This window comes from Armigeres subalbatus, chromosome 1 (genome assembly GCF_024139115.2).
Source record: "Armigeres subalbatus isolate Guangzhou_Male chromosome 1, GZ_Asu_2, whole genome shotgun sequence".
Classification (NCBI taxonomy): domain Eukaryota; kingdom Metazoa; phylum Arthropoda; class Insecta; order Diptera; family Culicidae; genus Armigeres; species Armigeres subalbatus.
This window is the reverse complement of record NC_085139.1, coordinates 208,635,072-208,650,785: the sequence shown is the minus strand read 5'-3', so window position 1 is coordinate 208,650,785 and position 15,714 is coordinate 208,635,072. Positions and strand designations below refer to the sequence as shown.

The following is a 15,714-nucleotide window of genomic DNA, read 5'->3' as shown; positions in this document are numbered from 1 at the left end:
AATCAAAAGTTATGGCCAAAATACGATTTATATACAAAAAAAATACGCTAAGAAATTCTCACACAATTTTTTTTAGTATATCTGATGTACGAGTAAGGCACAAACACCGCTGGGTGGATCAATCAGGGTTTCTTTAGACAACATATTCGAAAAGTGTCACCAAATGCAAAGTCATTTCCAACCTACCCAACAGTGGAACATCTGTTCTTTTCTGCTGACAATTTCAAAAGTTCTCTCTCCATTTATGGAAAGTTGTAAAAGAGATCTCTGAATCTTTCATTAATGAACATTCAGCTAACTCTTTTGAATTCTTCTATTTTTGTGGGCTGTTTATCTATTATTGTGATTTTCATTCCTCGTTACGAATTGTTACGAAGGAGTTACTAACGTATTTGTTTATTGTAGTCAGCTACATAATACATCCAGCAGAATACTGCGCACTTCTACTAACGTTTGAAGATTGTCATAATCTACCAAATCTGTATATCAAAAATATAGTAAATTTATCAACTCAAACAATAGCCGTAATATCGAGCGTAATTCATCAAATCTTTGAGAAGGTGTCTCCAGTTCATCTTCCTAGAAACGTTCCTATTTCATATTGGCTTTACACTAATCCTTAAATCCATCCAATCGCAACCCCTTAAATCCAATCAAGGTCATCAGAGCTATCATAAAACTAGAACTGTTGCTCGGGTTCAGTAGCCGGCAAATTGCGAATGAATGTGCTCCGGGTGCCCTGGGTGGTGGGGTGGAGGAGCAGGATGATGAGGTGGGGGCAGATGTTGCGCGCCATTCCCATTGAACCAAAGCGTCATCCAGGGTGGCGAGAAGTACGGCATCAGCGTTTGCACGTTGGACCAGAACAGTTCGGACATGAAGTACCGACAGCTGGCGTAGATGCTTCTAATGAAGTTCATGTACATATGGAAGCTCGACGACATCGTGGTGGACATGAACGCCAGATAGTGTGAAACCGGTGTCCACAACGGAGGAGGAGGGGGCGGCGGCACTGCAACGGTCAGATGTCCAGAAATCGGTGGAGGGTAGAACTGTTGATGGTAAGGATGTGGCAATGCCGGTGGTGGTGGGGGCTGTACCGGGGGACCATGACCAGCTGCATTCCACAGGTGATAAAATTGTGGAGCTGGGGTCATTGTTGTGGTCGGTTGTTGAACCATCATTGTGGTCATCACCGGTTGATGGGTTTGATCCTTTTCGTTGTGCGAAGATGAGCTGGATAGACCGAACAAATTTCTTCCTACTCTACGTTTGAATCTTAGCTGCTATTCAATAGGAGGTAAAAGGCGAGGTCCGTATGTGGAATCGCGATCGTACAAGACCGACTGCGCGTGGTGTAGGTGGTGAGGATCTACGGTGTGAAAGCCGTAGTGAACGCCAGTTGCTGCTACCTGTAATGATGGAAAATATAAAAATTGTTTAATTTGCTGGGCCGACCGCCAAACTGCTCATTGAAAACAAACCGAAAAAAAGTAAAGATTTGTAAAAAAAAATATAATAAAAACTAAGGCGTCTGAGGATACACACAACTATGGAGAAAAATTAAAAAAAAACTCATAACTCAAGTTAAAATGTATGCCGAGAACAAATTAGATACAGAAGACAAACGTAAATAAAATCATTTTTGAAAGGCAAAAAGCAGACAAAATAAAAACAAAAAAAAGCCAAAGTAATACAACGATGTGGAAGATATTACATCCATCTGCAGTAAATACTAAAAGCTTTTTTGTCTATAGATTATATTATTATTTTGAACACTCTTCTAACCGACATAAATGTGAAAAAATGTACTTTCAAGTAATGTTTTCATTAGCTTGCACCCCATAAGCAACACATGTGTGCTTCGACGTTGATTTCCTTCCACACATGTTTTCCCCTCCCATTTAGGAATGCAATAAAATATCGCAGATTTCGCATACGTACTCAGGAGACATACTTACGCAAGGCTTACCCTTTTCAGTCCGTTGATTGATGCCAGCAGCAGGGCGAGCTTCGCCATCAGGAACGCTTTTCCGCTGAGCGCTGCCAGGAACTGGAATCCCATCGGAATCGCAAACATGCCGAACACCGTCACACCGAATATCATCATCGGTATCATCTGGTGCCGATGGCGGCGATGGCGCCCTGCGGGTGGAATGGATGGGAAACAGATGCAACTTTCATGAGTTGGAAAAATATATGTAGATCATCGCACGCTGATGGGTAATCTTCTCCACGCACCAGCTCGGCAAGGGAAAATGACTATTCATAACACTTTCTGCTCAGATCACTTTGAACGTTGCATAATTAATGTTGCATCGTTTATCCCATGCTTTCCATTGCTCGATAATCTTAAGGAAAAACTTTAAAGAATCCAAATACGAGCGGCACAACTGACTCTTACTAACTTCTTCAAGGGTGACCGTTCAAATAATTTTCAATCCACGAGCAAACCATTTCTAATTCACGCTGGCTGCAACCTTAACCGATTTAGTAGAAGAACTTTTCAATTTGAAGCCAATCTTCGACCTCTAGCTAAGCAATCTTATAACGAAGACAATACTTGTTACAGCTTGCCCCTTGCCCTCCATTCATAATTGAATTCAAAGAAAGCCTAAGGGAGAGAAGGGCTGACTGACACCGAATAAGTTAAATATGTCTTCATGATAAATGGGTCAAATGCCAACATGTTTTTTCTTTATTTTAGAATTAAAACAGTTTGCATAGCTTTCTCGCAATGTCCAAAGTCCATCAAAACATTGTATCCCCTAAATTTGAACGACCGGCAAACACCATCAGCGCCATATCGATGGATGGACAGGGGCACATCAAATTAGCGAATACATAATAACGATTTCCCATTAATTGAATTTCTATGTCGCCAAGGGGTATTTGCGCGCCGAACGTAATCAACGTCAGCAGTAGTAATAATAATTTAACACATCGCGAAACACGGCATCTGAACTTGTCGCCAAAATTGATACCATGTTGCAATGCAATTATTTTAATGTCAAATGCGTTGCTTTGACCGGCGTCACACTCGGCACTGGCATGCCGAATCAAAAGTTGGAAAAACCACAGACGCAACCGAAAACAAATGTCAATCATTCTCATTTAGCTTCAGATAAGTACAAAACTGTCTCAAAAATGCCAACAGAGAGCCGGCTGTTCGAGAATTCATGACATTAATCAGTCTGGAAAATTATCTCATTACGGGAATTGGTAGAGTGTTGGACTAACTTTTAGCACTGGAAGTAGCAACTCCTGCAGAAAGCGTGAAACGGCAACTTTGCCTTGATATATCTCAGGTGTTCTTGGTCCAATTGTCATGATTCTTTCCAGTTACAATCTTTAGGATATCAGGATTCTTTAGTAAATCCAAGCGTTGACCGCTGAGAACCAGCTGGAATATTCCGTTCCACGTTTTTTGCAGCACTTACAAGTCGCAATATGTAGCTTGCAATTCGTACCGCACTGTTTGTATGAAAGCCATTCGAATTGAAACCATCCAACAATTTATGCTAAATAAGAATTAACATTATGAGTTTCTAGAAATCCAGTTTGTAAAAAAATAGCAAGAAAAATAAATAATGTATTCTCATACCGAAATTGGATGATTTATGAAATGTAAATTTCAAATAATAACGTCGTGTGTTTGAGTGTTTCGTGTGTGCAACGTGAAGGGGAGAAACGGAACTTTATATCAGATATCACGCGAAATTATTATGTTGAAAATTTCCGCCTCTTATGGCACGAGAGCAAACTCGGCAGCAAAATGAAATTTCTTCTATGAAGAATTAGAAATTTTCCATAAAAAAATGGGAAAATGTCAATAAAGAAATCAGGGTATGAGCAATTAATAAATATAGAAATTTCACAAATAATGTAAAATTCCCATAAATAATTGAGAATTTTCCTTAAAACTAAAATAAATTAGCATTTTTAAAAGCAAAAATTGCAATTCAAATTTTTCAATTGCAATTCAAAAAAAATTTCAAGTAAAGAAACTAATTTTCATAAATAAATCGATTCAATAACCAATTACAAAAAAATTAACAAAATAAATATTTTTTAATGATATGGAAATGCTAATATCATCTTCCAAACTGAGACGTACATGATCATGATAGAATTAGAGGCGAAAGTATAGAATTGATAGTTCCTTGAGGAATTCAGAATGAATTCCTGGGGGAATTCAGAATGAATTCCTGGGGGAATTCAGAATGAATTCCTGGGGGAATTCAGAATGAATTCCTGGGGGAATTCAGAATGAATTCCTGGGGGAATTCAGAATGAATTCCTGGGGGAATTCAAAATGAATTCCTGGTGGAATTCAGAATGAATTCCTGGTGGAATTCAGAATGAATTCCTGGTGGAATTCAGAATGAATTCCTGGTGGAATTCAGAATGAATTCCTGGTGGAATTCAGAATGAATTCCTGGGAGAATTCAGAATGAATTCCTGGGGGAATTCAGAATGAATTCCTGGGGGAATCAGAATGAATTCCTGGTGGAATCAGAATGAATTCCTGGTGGAATCAGAATGAATTCCTGGCAGGAATTCAGAATGAATTCCTGGAAATTCAGAATGAATTCCTGAAATTCAGAATGAATTCGGGGAATTCAGAATGAATTCCAGAAATCAGAATGAATTCGGGAAATCAGAATGAATTCCGGGGAAATTCAGAATGAATTCAGGGGAAATCAGAATGAATTCCCGAAATCAGAATGAATTCCCAGAAGTCAGAATGAATTCCCGGGGAATCAGAATGAATTGGGAATTCATAATGAATTCCTGGGGGAATTCAGAATGAATTCCTGGGGGAATTCAGAATTAATTCCTGGGGGAATTCAGAATGAATTCCTGGGGACATTCAAAATGAATTCCTGGGGGCATTCAGAATGAATTCCTGGGGGAATTCAGAATGAATTCCTGGGGACATTCAAAATGAATTCCTGGGGGCATTCAAAATGAATTCCTGGGGGAATTCAGAATAAATTACTGGGGTAATTCAGAATGAATTCCTGAGGGCATTCAAAATAAATTCCTGGGGGCATTCAAAATGAATTCATGAGGAATTCTGAATGAATTCGTCTCCAATTAACTATCTTCCATTTATAATGGGTTTCATAAAAGGAACCGATATACGCGTCTTGATGCGCCTTCACAACTACTAACAGCAACCAAATAATGATTCTCGGATTCCGAAGATATTGGTTAGGGGCCCTCCTTAGCCGTGCGGTAAGATGCGCGGCTACAAAGCAAGACCATGCTGAGGGTGGCTGGGTTCGATTCCCGGTGCCGGTCTAGATAATTTTCGGCTTGGAAATTGTCTCGACTTCCCTGGGCATAAAAGTATCATCGTGCTAGCCTCATGATATACGTATGCAGAAATGGTAACTTGGCTTAGAAACCTCGCGGTTAATAACTGTGGAAGTGCTTAATGAACACTAAGCTGCGAGGCGGCAATGTCCCAGTGGGGGATGTAATGCCAACGAAGAAGAAGAAGATTCCGAAGATAAAATTTCACTTCCAATGGCTGCAGAAGTTACCGAAGCTAATAAATTTTCGGTGTCAGGCCATTTGGCCGAACGGGTCGTTTGGCCGAATAGTTAAAAAAAATTGATCTCATTTCTCCTTTTTTCTTCTTTCTTCCTTCTTCCTTCTTCCTTTTTAATTCTTCCTTCTTCCTTCTTCCATCTTCATTCTTCCTTCTTCCTTCTTCCTTCTTCCTTCTTCCTTCTTCCTTCTTCCTTCTTCCTTCTTCCTTCTTCCTTCTTCCTTCTTCTTCCTTCTTCCTTCTTCCTTCTTCCTTCTTCCTTCTTCCTTCTTCCTTCTTCCTTCTTCCTTCTTCCTTCTTCCTTCTTCCTTCTTCCTTCTTCCTTCTTCCTTCTTCCTTCTTCCTTCTTCCTTCTTCCTTCTTCCTTCTTCCTTCTTCCTTCTTCCTTCTTCCTTCTTCCTTCTTCCTTCTTCCTTCTTCCTTCTTCCTTCTTCCTTCTTCCTTCTTCCTTCTTCCTTCTTCCTTCTTCCTTCTTCCTTCTTCCTTCTTCCTTCTTCCTTCTTCCTTCTTCCTTCTTCCTTCTTCCTTCTTCCTTCTTCCTTCTTCCTTCTTCTTCCTTCTTCCTTCTTCCTTCTTCCTTCTTCCTTCTTCCTTCTTCCTTCTTCCTTCTTCCTTCTTCCTTCTTCCATCTTCCTTCTTCCTTCTTCCTTCTCCCTTCTTTTTCTTCCTTCTTCCTTCTCCCTTCTTTTTCTTCCTTCTTCCTTCTTCCTTCTTCCTTCTTCCTTCTTCCTTCTTCCTTCTTCCTTCTTCCTTCTTCCTTCTTCCTTCTTCCTTCTTCCTTCTTCCTTCTTCCTTCAACCTTCTTCCTTCTTCCTTCATTCTTCTTCATTCTTCCTTATTCCTCCTTCCTTCTTCCTTATTCCTTCTTCCTTCTAACTTTTTCCTTCTTCCTTTTCCTTTTTCTTTCTTCTTTCTTCCTTCTTCCTTCATCCTTCAACCTTCAACCTTCAACCTTCTTCCTTCTTCCTTCTTCCTTCTTCCTTCTTCCTTCTTCCTTCTTCCTTCTTCCTTCTTCCTTCTTCCTTCTTCCTTCTTCCTTCTTCCTTCTTCCTTCTTCCTTCTTCCTTCTTCCTTCTTCCTTCTTCCTTCTTCCTTCTTTCTTCTTTCTTCTTTCTTCTTCCTTCTTCCTTCTTCCTTCTTCATTCTTGTTTCTTCCTTCTTCATTCTCCCTTTTTCCTTCTTCATTCTCCCTTTTTCCTTTTTCTTTCTTTCTTTTTTCTTCTTCACTCTTCCTTCTTCTTTCTTTCATCTTCCTTCTTCCTTCTTCTTACTTCCTTCTTCTTTCTTCCTTCTTCCTTCTTCCTTCTTCCTTCTTCCTTCTTCCTTCTTCCTTCTTCCTTCTTCCTTCTTCCTTCTTCCTTCTTCCTTCTTCCTTCTTCCTTCTTCCTTCTTCCTTCTTCCTTCTTCCTTCTTCCTTCTTCCTTCTTCCATCTTCCTTCTTCCTTCTCCCTTCTTTTTCTTCCTTCTTCCTTCTTCCTTCTTCCTTCTTCCTTCTTCCTTCTTCCTTCTTCCTTCTTCCTTCTTCCTTCTTCCTTCTTCCTTCTTCCTTCTTCCTTCTTCCTTCTTCCTTCAACCTTCTTCCTTCTTCCTTCATTCTTCTTCCTTCTTCATTCTTCCTTCTTCCTCCTTCCTTCTTCCTTATTCCTTCTTCCTTCTAACTTTTTCCTTCTTCCTTTTCTTTTTTTCCTTCTTCCTTTTCCTTTTTCTTTCTTCTTTCTTCCTTCTTCCTTCTTCCTTCTTCCTTCAACCTTCAACCTTCAACCTTCAACCTTCAACCTTCTTCCTTCTTCCTTCTTCCTTCTTCCTTCTTCCTTCTTCCTTTTTTCTTCTTCCTTCTTCCTTCTTCCTTCTTCCTTCTTCTTTTATCCTCCTTTTATCTTCCTTCTTCCTCCTTCCATCTTCCTTCTCCCTTCTTCCTTCTTCCTTCTTCCTTCTTCCTTCTTCCTTCTTCCTTCTTCCATCTTCCTACTTCCTTCTTCCTTCTTTTTTTCTTCCTTCTTCCTTCTTCCTTCTTCCTTCTTCCTTCTTCCTTCTTCCTTCTTCCTTCTTCCTTCTTCCTTCTTCCTTCTTCCTTCTTCCTTCTTCCTTCAACCTTCTTCCTTCTTCCTTCATTCTTCTTCCTTCTTCATTCTTCCTTATTCCTCCTTCCTTCTTCCTTATTCCTTCTTCATTCTAACTTTTTCCTTCTTCCTTTTCTTTTCTTCCTTCTTCCTTTTCCTTTTTCTTTCTTCTTTCTTCCTTCTTCCTTCTTCCTTCTTCCTTCAACCTTCAACCTTCTTCCTTCTTCCTTCTTCCTTCTTCCTTCTTCCTTCTTCCTTCTTCCTTCTTCCTTCTTCCTTCTTCCTTCTTCCTTCTTCCTTCTTCCTTCTTTCTTCTTTCTTCTTCCTTCTTCCTTTTTCCTTCTTCTTTTTTCTTCCTTCTTTATTCTCCCTTTTTCCTTCTTCATTCTCCCTTTTTCCTTTTTCTTTCTTTCTTTTTTCTTCTTCCCTCTTCCTTCTTCTTTCTTTCTTCTTCCTTCTTCCTACTTCTTACTTCCTTCTTCTTTCTTTCTTCTTCCTTCTTCCTTCTTCCTTCTTCCTTCTTCCTTCTTCCTTCTTCCTTCTTCCTTCTTCCTTCTTCCTTCTTCCTTCTTCCTTCTTCCTTCTTCCTTCTTCCTTCTTCCTTCTTCCTTCTTCCTTCTTCCTTCTTCCTTCTTCCTTCTTCCATCTTCCTTCTTCCTTCTTCCATCTTCCTTCTTCCTTCTTCCTTCTCCCTTCTTTTTCTTCCTTCTTCCTTCTTCCTTCTTCCTTCTTCCTTCTTCCTTCTTCCTTCTTCCTTCTTCCTTCTTCCTTCTTCCTTCTTCCTTCTTCCTTCTTCCTTCTTCCTTCAACCTTCTTCCTTCTTCCTTCTTTCTTCTTCCTTCTTCATTCTTCCTTCTTCCTCCTTCCTTCTTCCTTATTCTTTCCTCCTTCTAACTTTTTCCTTCTTCCTTCTTCCTTCTTCCTTCAACCTTCAACCTTCAACCTTCTTCCTTCTTCCTTCTTCCTTCTTCATTCTTCCTTCTTCCTTCTTCCTTCTTCCTTCTTCCTTCTTCCTTCTTCCTTCTTCCTTCTTCCTTCTTCCTTCTTCCTTCTTCCTTCTTCCTTCTTCCTTCTTCCTTCTTCCTTCTTCCTTCTTCCTTCTTCCTTCTTCCTTCTTCCTTCTTCCTTCTTCCTTCTTCCTTCTTCCTTCTTCCTTCTTCCTTCTTCCTTCTTCCTTCTTCCATCTTCCTTCTTCCTTCTTCCTTCTTCCTTCTTCCTTCTTCCTTCTTCCTTCAACCTTCTTCCTTCTTCCTTCATTCTTCTTCCTTCTTCATTCTTCCTTCTTCCTCCTTCCTTCTTCCTTATTCCTTCTTCCTTCTAACTTTTTCCTTCTTCCTTTTCTTTTCTTCCTTCTTCCTTTTCCTTTTTCTTTCTTCTTTCTTCCTTCTTCCTTCTTCCTTCATCCTTCAACCTTCAACCTTCAACCTTCTTCCTTCTTCCTTCTTCCTTCTTCCTTCTTCCTTCTTCCTTCTTCCTTCTTCCTTCTTCCTTCTTCCTTCTTCCTTCTTCCTTCTTCCTTCTTCCTTCTTCCTTCTTCCTTCTTCCTTCTTCCTTCTTCCTTCTTCCTTCTTCCTTCTTTCTTCTTTCTTCTTCCTTCTTCCTTTTTTCTTCTTCATTATTGTTTCTTCCTTCTTTATTCTCCCTTTTTCCTTCTTCATTCTCCCTTTTTCCTTTTTCTTTCTTTCTTTTTTCTTCTTCCCTCTTCCTTCTTCTTTCTTTCATCTTCCTTCTTCCTACTTCTTACTTCCTTCCTTCTTCCTTCTTCCTTCTTCTTTCTTCCTTCTTCCTTCTTCCTTCTTCCTTCTTCCATCTTCCTTCTTCCTTCTTCCTTCTTCCTTCTTCCTTCTTCCTTCTTTTTCTTCCTTCTTCCTTCTTCCTTCTTCCTTCTTCCTTCTTCCTTCTTCCTTCTTCCTTCTTCCTTCTTCCTTCTTCCTTCTTCCTTCTTCCTTCAACCTTCTTCCTTCTTCCTTCTTCATTCTTCCTTCTTCCTCCTTCCTTCTTCCTTATTCCTTCTTCAGTCTAACTTTTTCCTTCTTCCTTTTCTTTTCTTCCTTCTTCCTTTCTTTTTCTTTCTTCTTTCTTCCTTCTTCCTTCTTCCTTCTTCCTTCAACCTTCAACCTTCAACCTTCTTCCTTCTTCCTTCTTCCTTCTTCCTTCTTCCTTCTTCCTTCTTCCTTCTTCCTTCTTCCTTCTTCCTTCTTCCTTCTTCCTTCTTCCTTCTTCCTTCTTCCTTCTTCCTTCTTCCTTCTTCCTTCTTCCTTCTTCCTTCTTCCTTCTTCCTTCTTCCTTCTTCCTTCTTCCTTCTTCCTTCTTCCATCTTCCTTCTTCCTTCTTCCTTCTCCCTTCTTTTTCTTCCTTCTTCCTTCTTCCTTCTTCCTTCTTCCTTCTTTCTTCTTCCTTCTTCCTTCTTCCTTCTACCTTCTTCCTTCTTCCTTCTTCCTTCAACCTTCTTCCTTCTTCCTTCATTCTTCTTCCTTCTTCATTCTTCCTTCTTCCTCCTTCCTTCTTCCTTATTCCTTCTTCCTTCTTTCTTCTTCCTTCTTCTTTTTTCGCCTTCCATCTTTCTTCTTCCTTCTTCCCTCTTCCCTCTTCCTCCTTCTTCCTTCTTCCTTCTTCCTTCTTCCTTCTTCGTTCTTCCTACTTCCTTCTTCCTTCTTCCTTCTTCCTTCTTCCTTCTTCCTTCTTCCTTCTTCCTTCTTCCTTCTTCCTTCTTCCTTCTCCCTTCTTTTTCTTCCTTCTTCCTTCTTCCTTCTTCCTTCTTCCTTCTTCCTTCTTCCTTCAACCTTCTTCCTTCTTCCTTCATTCTTCTTCCTTCTTCATTCTTCCTTCTTCCTCCTTCCTTCTTCCTTATTCCTTCTTCCTTCTAACTTTTCCCTTCTTCCTTTTCTTTTCTTCCTTCGTCCTTTTCCTTTTTCTTTCTTCTTTCTTCCTTCTTCCTTCTTCCTTCTTCCTTCTTCCTTCTTCCTTCTTCCTTCTTCCTTCTTCCTTCTTCCTTCTTCCTTCTTCCTTCTTTCTTCTTTCTTCTTCCTTCTTCCTTTTTCTTCTTCCTTCTTCCTTCTTCCTTCTTCCTTCTTCCTTCTTCCTTCTTCCTTCTTCCTTCTTCCTTCTTCCTTCTTCCTTCTTCCTTCTTCCTTCTTCCTTCTTCCTTCTTCCTTCTTCCTTCTTCCTTCTTCCTTCTTCCTTCTTCCTTCTTCCTTCTTCCTTCTTCCTTCTTCCTTCTTCCTTCTTCCTTCTTTCTTCTCCTTCTTCCTTCTTCCTTCTTCCTTCTTCCTTCTTCCTTCTTCCTTCTTCCTTCTTCCTTCTTCCTTCTTCCTTCTTCCTTCTTCCTTCTTCCTTTTCCTTTTCCTTCTTCTTTCTTCCTTCTTCCTTCTTCCTTCTTCCTTCTTCATTCAACCTTCAACCTTCTTTCTTCCTTCTTCCTTCTTCCTTCTTCCTTCTTCCTTCTTCCTTCTTCCTTCTTCCTTCTTCCTTCTTCCTTCTTCCTTCTTCCTTCTTCCTTCTTCCTTCTTCCTTCTTCCTTCTTCCTTCTTCCTTCTTCCTTCTTCCTTCTTCCTTCTTCCTTCTTCCTTCTTCCTTCTTCCTTCTTCCTTCTTCCTTCTTCCTTCTTCCTTCTTCCTTCTTCCTTCTTCCTTCTTCCTTCTTCCTTCTTCCTTCTTCCTTCTTCCTTCTTCCTTCTTCCTTCTTCATCTTCTTTTTCGTCCTTCTTCCTTCTTCCATCTTCCTTGTTCCTTCTTCCTTCTCCCTTCTTTTTCTTCCTTCTTCCTTCTTCCTTCTTCCTTCTTCCTTCTTCCTTCTTCCTTCAACCTTCTTCCTTCTTCCTTCATTCTTCTTCCTTCTTCATTCTTCCTTCTTCCTCCTTCCTTCTTCCTTCTTCCTTCTTCCTTCTAACTTTTCCCTTCTTCCTTTTCTTTTCTTCCTTCTTCCTTTTCCTTTTCTTCTTCTTCCTTCTTCTTTCTTCGTTCTTCCTTCTTCGTTCTTCCTTCTTCCTTCTTCCTTCTTCCTTCTTTCTTCTTCCTTCTTCCTTCTTCTTCATTCTTTCTTCTTCCTTCTTCCTTCCTCCTTCTTCCTTCTTCCTTCTTCCTTCTTCCTTCTTCCTTCTTCCTTCCTTCTTCCTTCTTCCTTCTTCCTTCTTCCTTCTTCCTTCTTCCTTCTTCCTTCTTCCTTCTTCCTTCTTCCTTCTTCCTTCTTCCTTCTTCCTTCTTCCTTCTTCCTTCTTCCTTCTTCCTTCTTCCTTCTTCCATCTTCCTTCTTCCTTCTTCCTTCTCCCTTCTTTTTCTTCCTTCTTCCTTCTTCCTTCTTCCTTCTTCCTTCTTCCTTCTTCCTTCTTCCTTCTTCCTTCAACCTTCTTCCTTCTTCCTTCATTCTTCTTCCTTCTTCATTCTTCCTTCTTCCTCCTTCCTTCTTCCATATTCCTTCTTCCTTCTAACTTTTCCCTTCTTCCTTTTCTTTTCTTCCTTCGTCCTTTTCCTTTTTCTTTCTTCTTTCTTCCTTCTTCCTTCTTCCTTCTTCCTTCAACCTTCAACCTTCAACCTTCTTCCTTCTTCCTTTTTGCTTCTTCCTTCTTCCTTCTTCCTTCTTCCTTCTTCCTTCTTCCTTCTTCCTTCTTCCTTCTTCCTTCTTTCTTCTTTCTTCTTCCTTCTTCCTTTTTTCTTCTTCATTATTGTTTCTTCCTTCTTCATTCTCCCTTTTTCCTTCTTCATTCTCCCTTTTTCCTTTTTCTTTCTTTCTTTTTTCTTCTTCCCTCTTCCTTCTTCTTTCTTTCATCTTCCTTCTTCCTACTTCTTACTTCCTTCTTCCTTCTTCTTTCTTCCTTCTTCATTCTCCCTTTTTCCTTCTTCTTTATTTTTTTCCTTCATCCCTCTTCCCTCTTCCTTCTTCCTTCTTCCATCTTTTTTCTTCCCTTTTCCTTCTTCCTTCTTCCTTAGCCCTTCTTCCTACTCCTTCTTTCATCCTTCTTCCTTCTTCTTTCTGCCTTCTTCCTTCACCCTTCTTCCTTCTTCTTCTTTCTTCTTCCTACTTCCTTTTTCCTTCTTCCTTCTTCATCCTCCCTTTTTCCTTCTTCCTTCTTCTTCCTTTCTTTTTCTTCCTTCTCTCTTCCGTCTTCCTTCACCCTACTTCTTTCTTCCTTCATCTTTCTTCCTTCCTCCTTCTTCCATCTACTTTCTTCCTTCTTCCTTCTTTCTTCTTTCTTTTTCCTTCTTCTTTCTTCCTTCTTGCTTCTCACTACTCAATTCTCACTTCATAAGGAAACGTGAGGAAACGTATTTCAACTATTCGGCCAAACGGCATAATTTCTCGTGACAACTTCCATGTAGTTCCTATAGAAAATCTAAAAATAGTTTCCTAAATAATAATATTGAAAAACTAAGAGAGAAAACTAAGAAAAGTTCATCATATTTTTCGACGAAATTCAAAAGATTCTCCCGATAATGTCTTGAAAATGGTCCGGAAAAACCAAAAACAAAATATTAAAGAAACAATCGCAATAAAAAACGCCACGCCGCCGGTGCCGCCGGCTGAAATGGCTATCGGCGTGACGCCGAAAACGCCGCTGCCGCCGACCAAAATTATGACAAACGTCATAAAAACGTCAAACGTCAAACGTCATTATGTCAATTTAAATTTTTAGTTATAAAATAGCTGTTCGGATTTTGACGGTGGTCGGATTTCGATTCAGGAGTAGTTGATTATTTTATCATGTTTTTCGTAGTTTATAATGATAAAATGTGAAACACTTCAAAAATGGAAGCACCTGTGTCAATGACAAACGTTTCATTTGCATTCGATTCTTATTTTCTAGTGACTTTTTCATATAATAAGCTGCTTAAATGTACGGATTTCGATGCCCCACGGTATTCCAGGATTTTCTAGAACAAATTCTTTCAGTAATCCCTCCCGAAACTCTAGGGAAATTCCTACTTGGAATATAGTAAAACCTCCATGAGTCGATGTTCTATGACTCGATATCGACTCATGGAAGCAAATTATTCCATATTAAAAAATATTGTCTGGGTTACTGTGATGGTCTCTCCAAAGAGCTTTCCAAGGATTTTCTATTCCACATCTCGATATTTCCAAGAGCCGATGGTCCCTTCAATATCGACTCATGGAGGTTAGACTGTACCTTCATAATTTCACCCAGGAATTCTTGAGAAAATTAATTAAAAATTCCCACGGAAATATAATTAGAAATTCCTTAAGGCTTTCGAATATTCCTTTAGAAATTCTTTAAGGAATCATTCAGAAATTACTTCAAGAGTTCCGTCGGAAATTTCATCTGGAAATTCCTTCGACATTTCCGTTAGAAACTCTTCCAAAAATTCTTTAAGCATTTCTCATTTCAATTCCTGCAGCAATAAGGTACCAGTTGAAACGTTCAATGCAAGAGATGGCGTTAATACAGTGGTAGTAAAATCACAATGTCATCACTATAAAACTACTAATCAGTGCAAACTAAGTGTAGGAGATCATCTTTTTACCTCATACTGCATTCTTTATCACTACTTTCTTCTAAAACATTACAATTTTTCATAAATTTCCGAAATACCTGGTTTTCCCATACATTTTATCGATTTCCAACTACCATTCTTCCATGAGCTCATGGTGAAAATTTCGAAACAACTAAAAGGATTTCCACTGTAATCCTTAAAAGATTTTCAATAATATTTTGAAATTATTCTATTCGACCACTTGAAAGGATTTTGCTTGAATACATAGACTTTGGATGGATTGTATTTAAAAATCCCGAATATTCTAAGATATCCTGGAAATTTAGCTTTTCAACAAAATCTTGAAGGAGGTTCGAAATTGTAAGAAAATTTTAACACGAACTGTCAAAGATGTTGTCTCCACGTAATCCTGCAAGAATAAACTTGACAGCTTGAAAGGATTTTGCCTAAATTCTTGAATGGATTTTCCACTAAATCCTCAAAGATCCCTGAAAGATCAAGAAATGCTAAAAGCATCCTCCTTAAAATTTAGTATACATAATTTGAATGATGATGACGCATTTCTCGCAATCAGTAGGAACAACTGTTTTCGAAATAAAACTGAAATTCTAGTAATTTGCCATATACTTAAGATACTACACGTCTCAACGGATTACAACACCAGCGTGTACTAAAGCGTTAATCTCTCCACAATTCCAACGATTTTTTTCTAATACGCTTATGCCTTATCCCACCTAACTATTGATAATAACCGCTCACCTTCAACGACAGACTGATTATTCAACTTCCGGTAATACTTCCACAGCCAGTTGGCGTCCTTCTTGCTTATCCACTGCTTCCCACCGTCAACAGGATTTAATAAATCAATCTGCAGCACATGCGTTTGAAACATGTGATCCAGGGCTCTCAAGACGCGTGTGGTCCATGATTTACTCGAGCTCGAAGGGAGCCCGCTCCTGTAATCTTGTTCAGCATCATGATTGAATGACATGCCATGGCTATTGGTAGCTTCCGTGCTGTTCGATGCATCCTGTGCCATTGTTTTCGATCTGATGGAAACAAACGGGGAAGATTCATTGCTAAACATTCACATATCAGAGCACCCCCTCCTTTCAGTGTCACTCACTTTTCATTATCACTTGTCACTCGAACCAAGTTGATACCATCCACCAGCGGTATCCTCCCACGACTTGCAAACTCGTCCACCGCAGCTAAGCTTTCGTCTCTCAAGCACTCCCACCGAGAATCATTTTTCGTCGAACATATTTTGTACAGATCTTTCGCTTCCCAGACCAACTGTCTGAATGTGCTTTTCCAAAACGAGCCTCCCAACACTACACCACCGAATTGGAACAACAAAACTACGAGAATCAGCTGAAGTTGTCTCATTTTGCCGGAACCCTTTCAGCAACCGCACATGGTCACCGTTTCAATGCAAACTGTTGGCGCCAAAGGCTGATCCGGATCGTTTTATATTGACCACTGGTACTGCGCGCTAGCCTAACTATCAGCTCTTGTTCAATTGGATGCATTCGACTGCACTTGATTTGACCAGCGAACTGCAACGGGTCACATCTACGATGTGATTACTGTTGTCATCGGAACGCCAAGAACTGGGTAACCCTGTTTCCCACTAATTGGAACT

General features: G+C 39.7%; 1 protein-coding gene and 1 pseudogene across 2 annotated transcripts; both read right to left on the bottom strand.

The window, feature by feature from the left end:
• Window positions 1–1,277: 1,277 nt before the first annotated feature.
• Window positions 1,278–15,495, bottom strand: LOC134210291 (uncharacterized). 2 transcript variants are annotated; one of them, XM_062686341.1, is made up of 4 exons: window positions 15,196–15,495; window positions 14,829–15,118; window positions 1,973–2,145; window positions 1,278–1,412 (listed from the first exon to the last, which is right to left on the bottom strand). In XM_062686341.1, exons 1-4 carry the CDS (start codon window positions 15,456–15,458, stop codon window positions 1,287–1,289), a joined length of 852 nt encoding a protein of 283 aa, XP_062542325.1. In that variant the 5' UTR covers window positions 15,459–15,495; the 3' UTR covers window positions 1,278–1,286. The 2 variants fall into 2 exon arrangements, with proteins under 2 accessions (XP_062542325.1, XP_062542332.1); XM_062686348.1 differs by having other exon boundaries at window positions 1,281–1,412; window positions 1,962–2,145.
• On the bottom strand, window positions 10,390–12,390 carry LOC134210282 (trichohyalin-like; annotated as a pseudogene).
• Window positions 15,496–15,714: the final 219 nt, after the last annotated feature.

Bases quoted from the DNA above. Each gene is read 5' to 3' on its own strand.
- LOC134210291 (XM_062686341.1), bottom strand. From the start codon at position 15,458: ATGAGACAACTTCAGCTGATTCTCGTAGTTTTGTTGTTCCAATTCGGT. The intron at 2,146-14,828 runs GTGAGCGGTTAT...TTCCACCCGCAG, and splicing joins TAATCAGTCTGTCGTTGAAG to GGCGCCATCGCCGCCATCGG. The intron at 1,413-1,972 runs GTAAGCCTTGCG...CCATCATTACAG, and splicing joins CAATCAACGGACTGAAAAGG to GTAGCAGCAACTGGCGTTCA.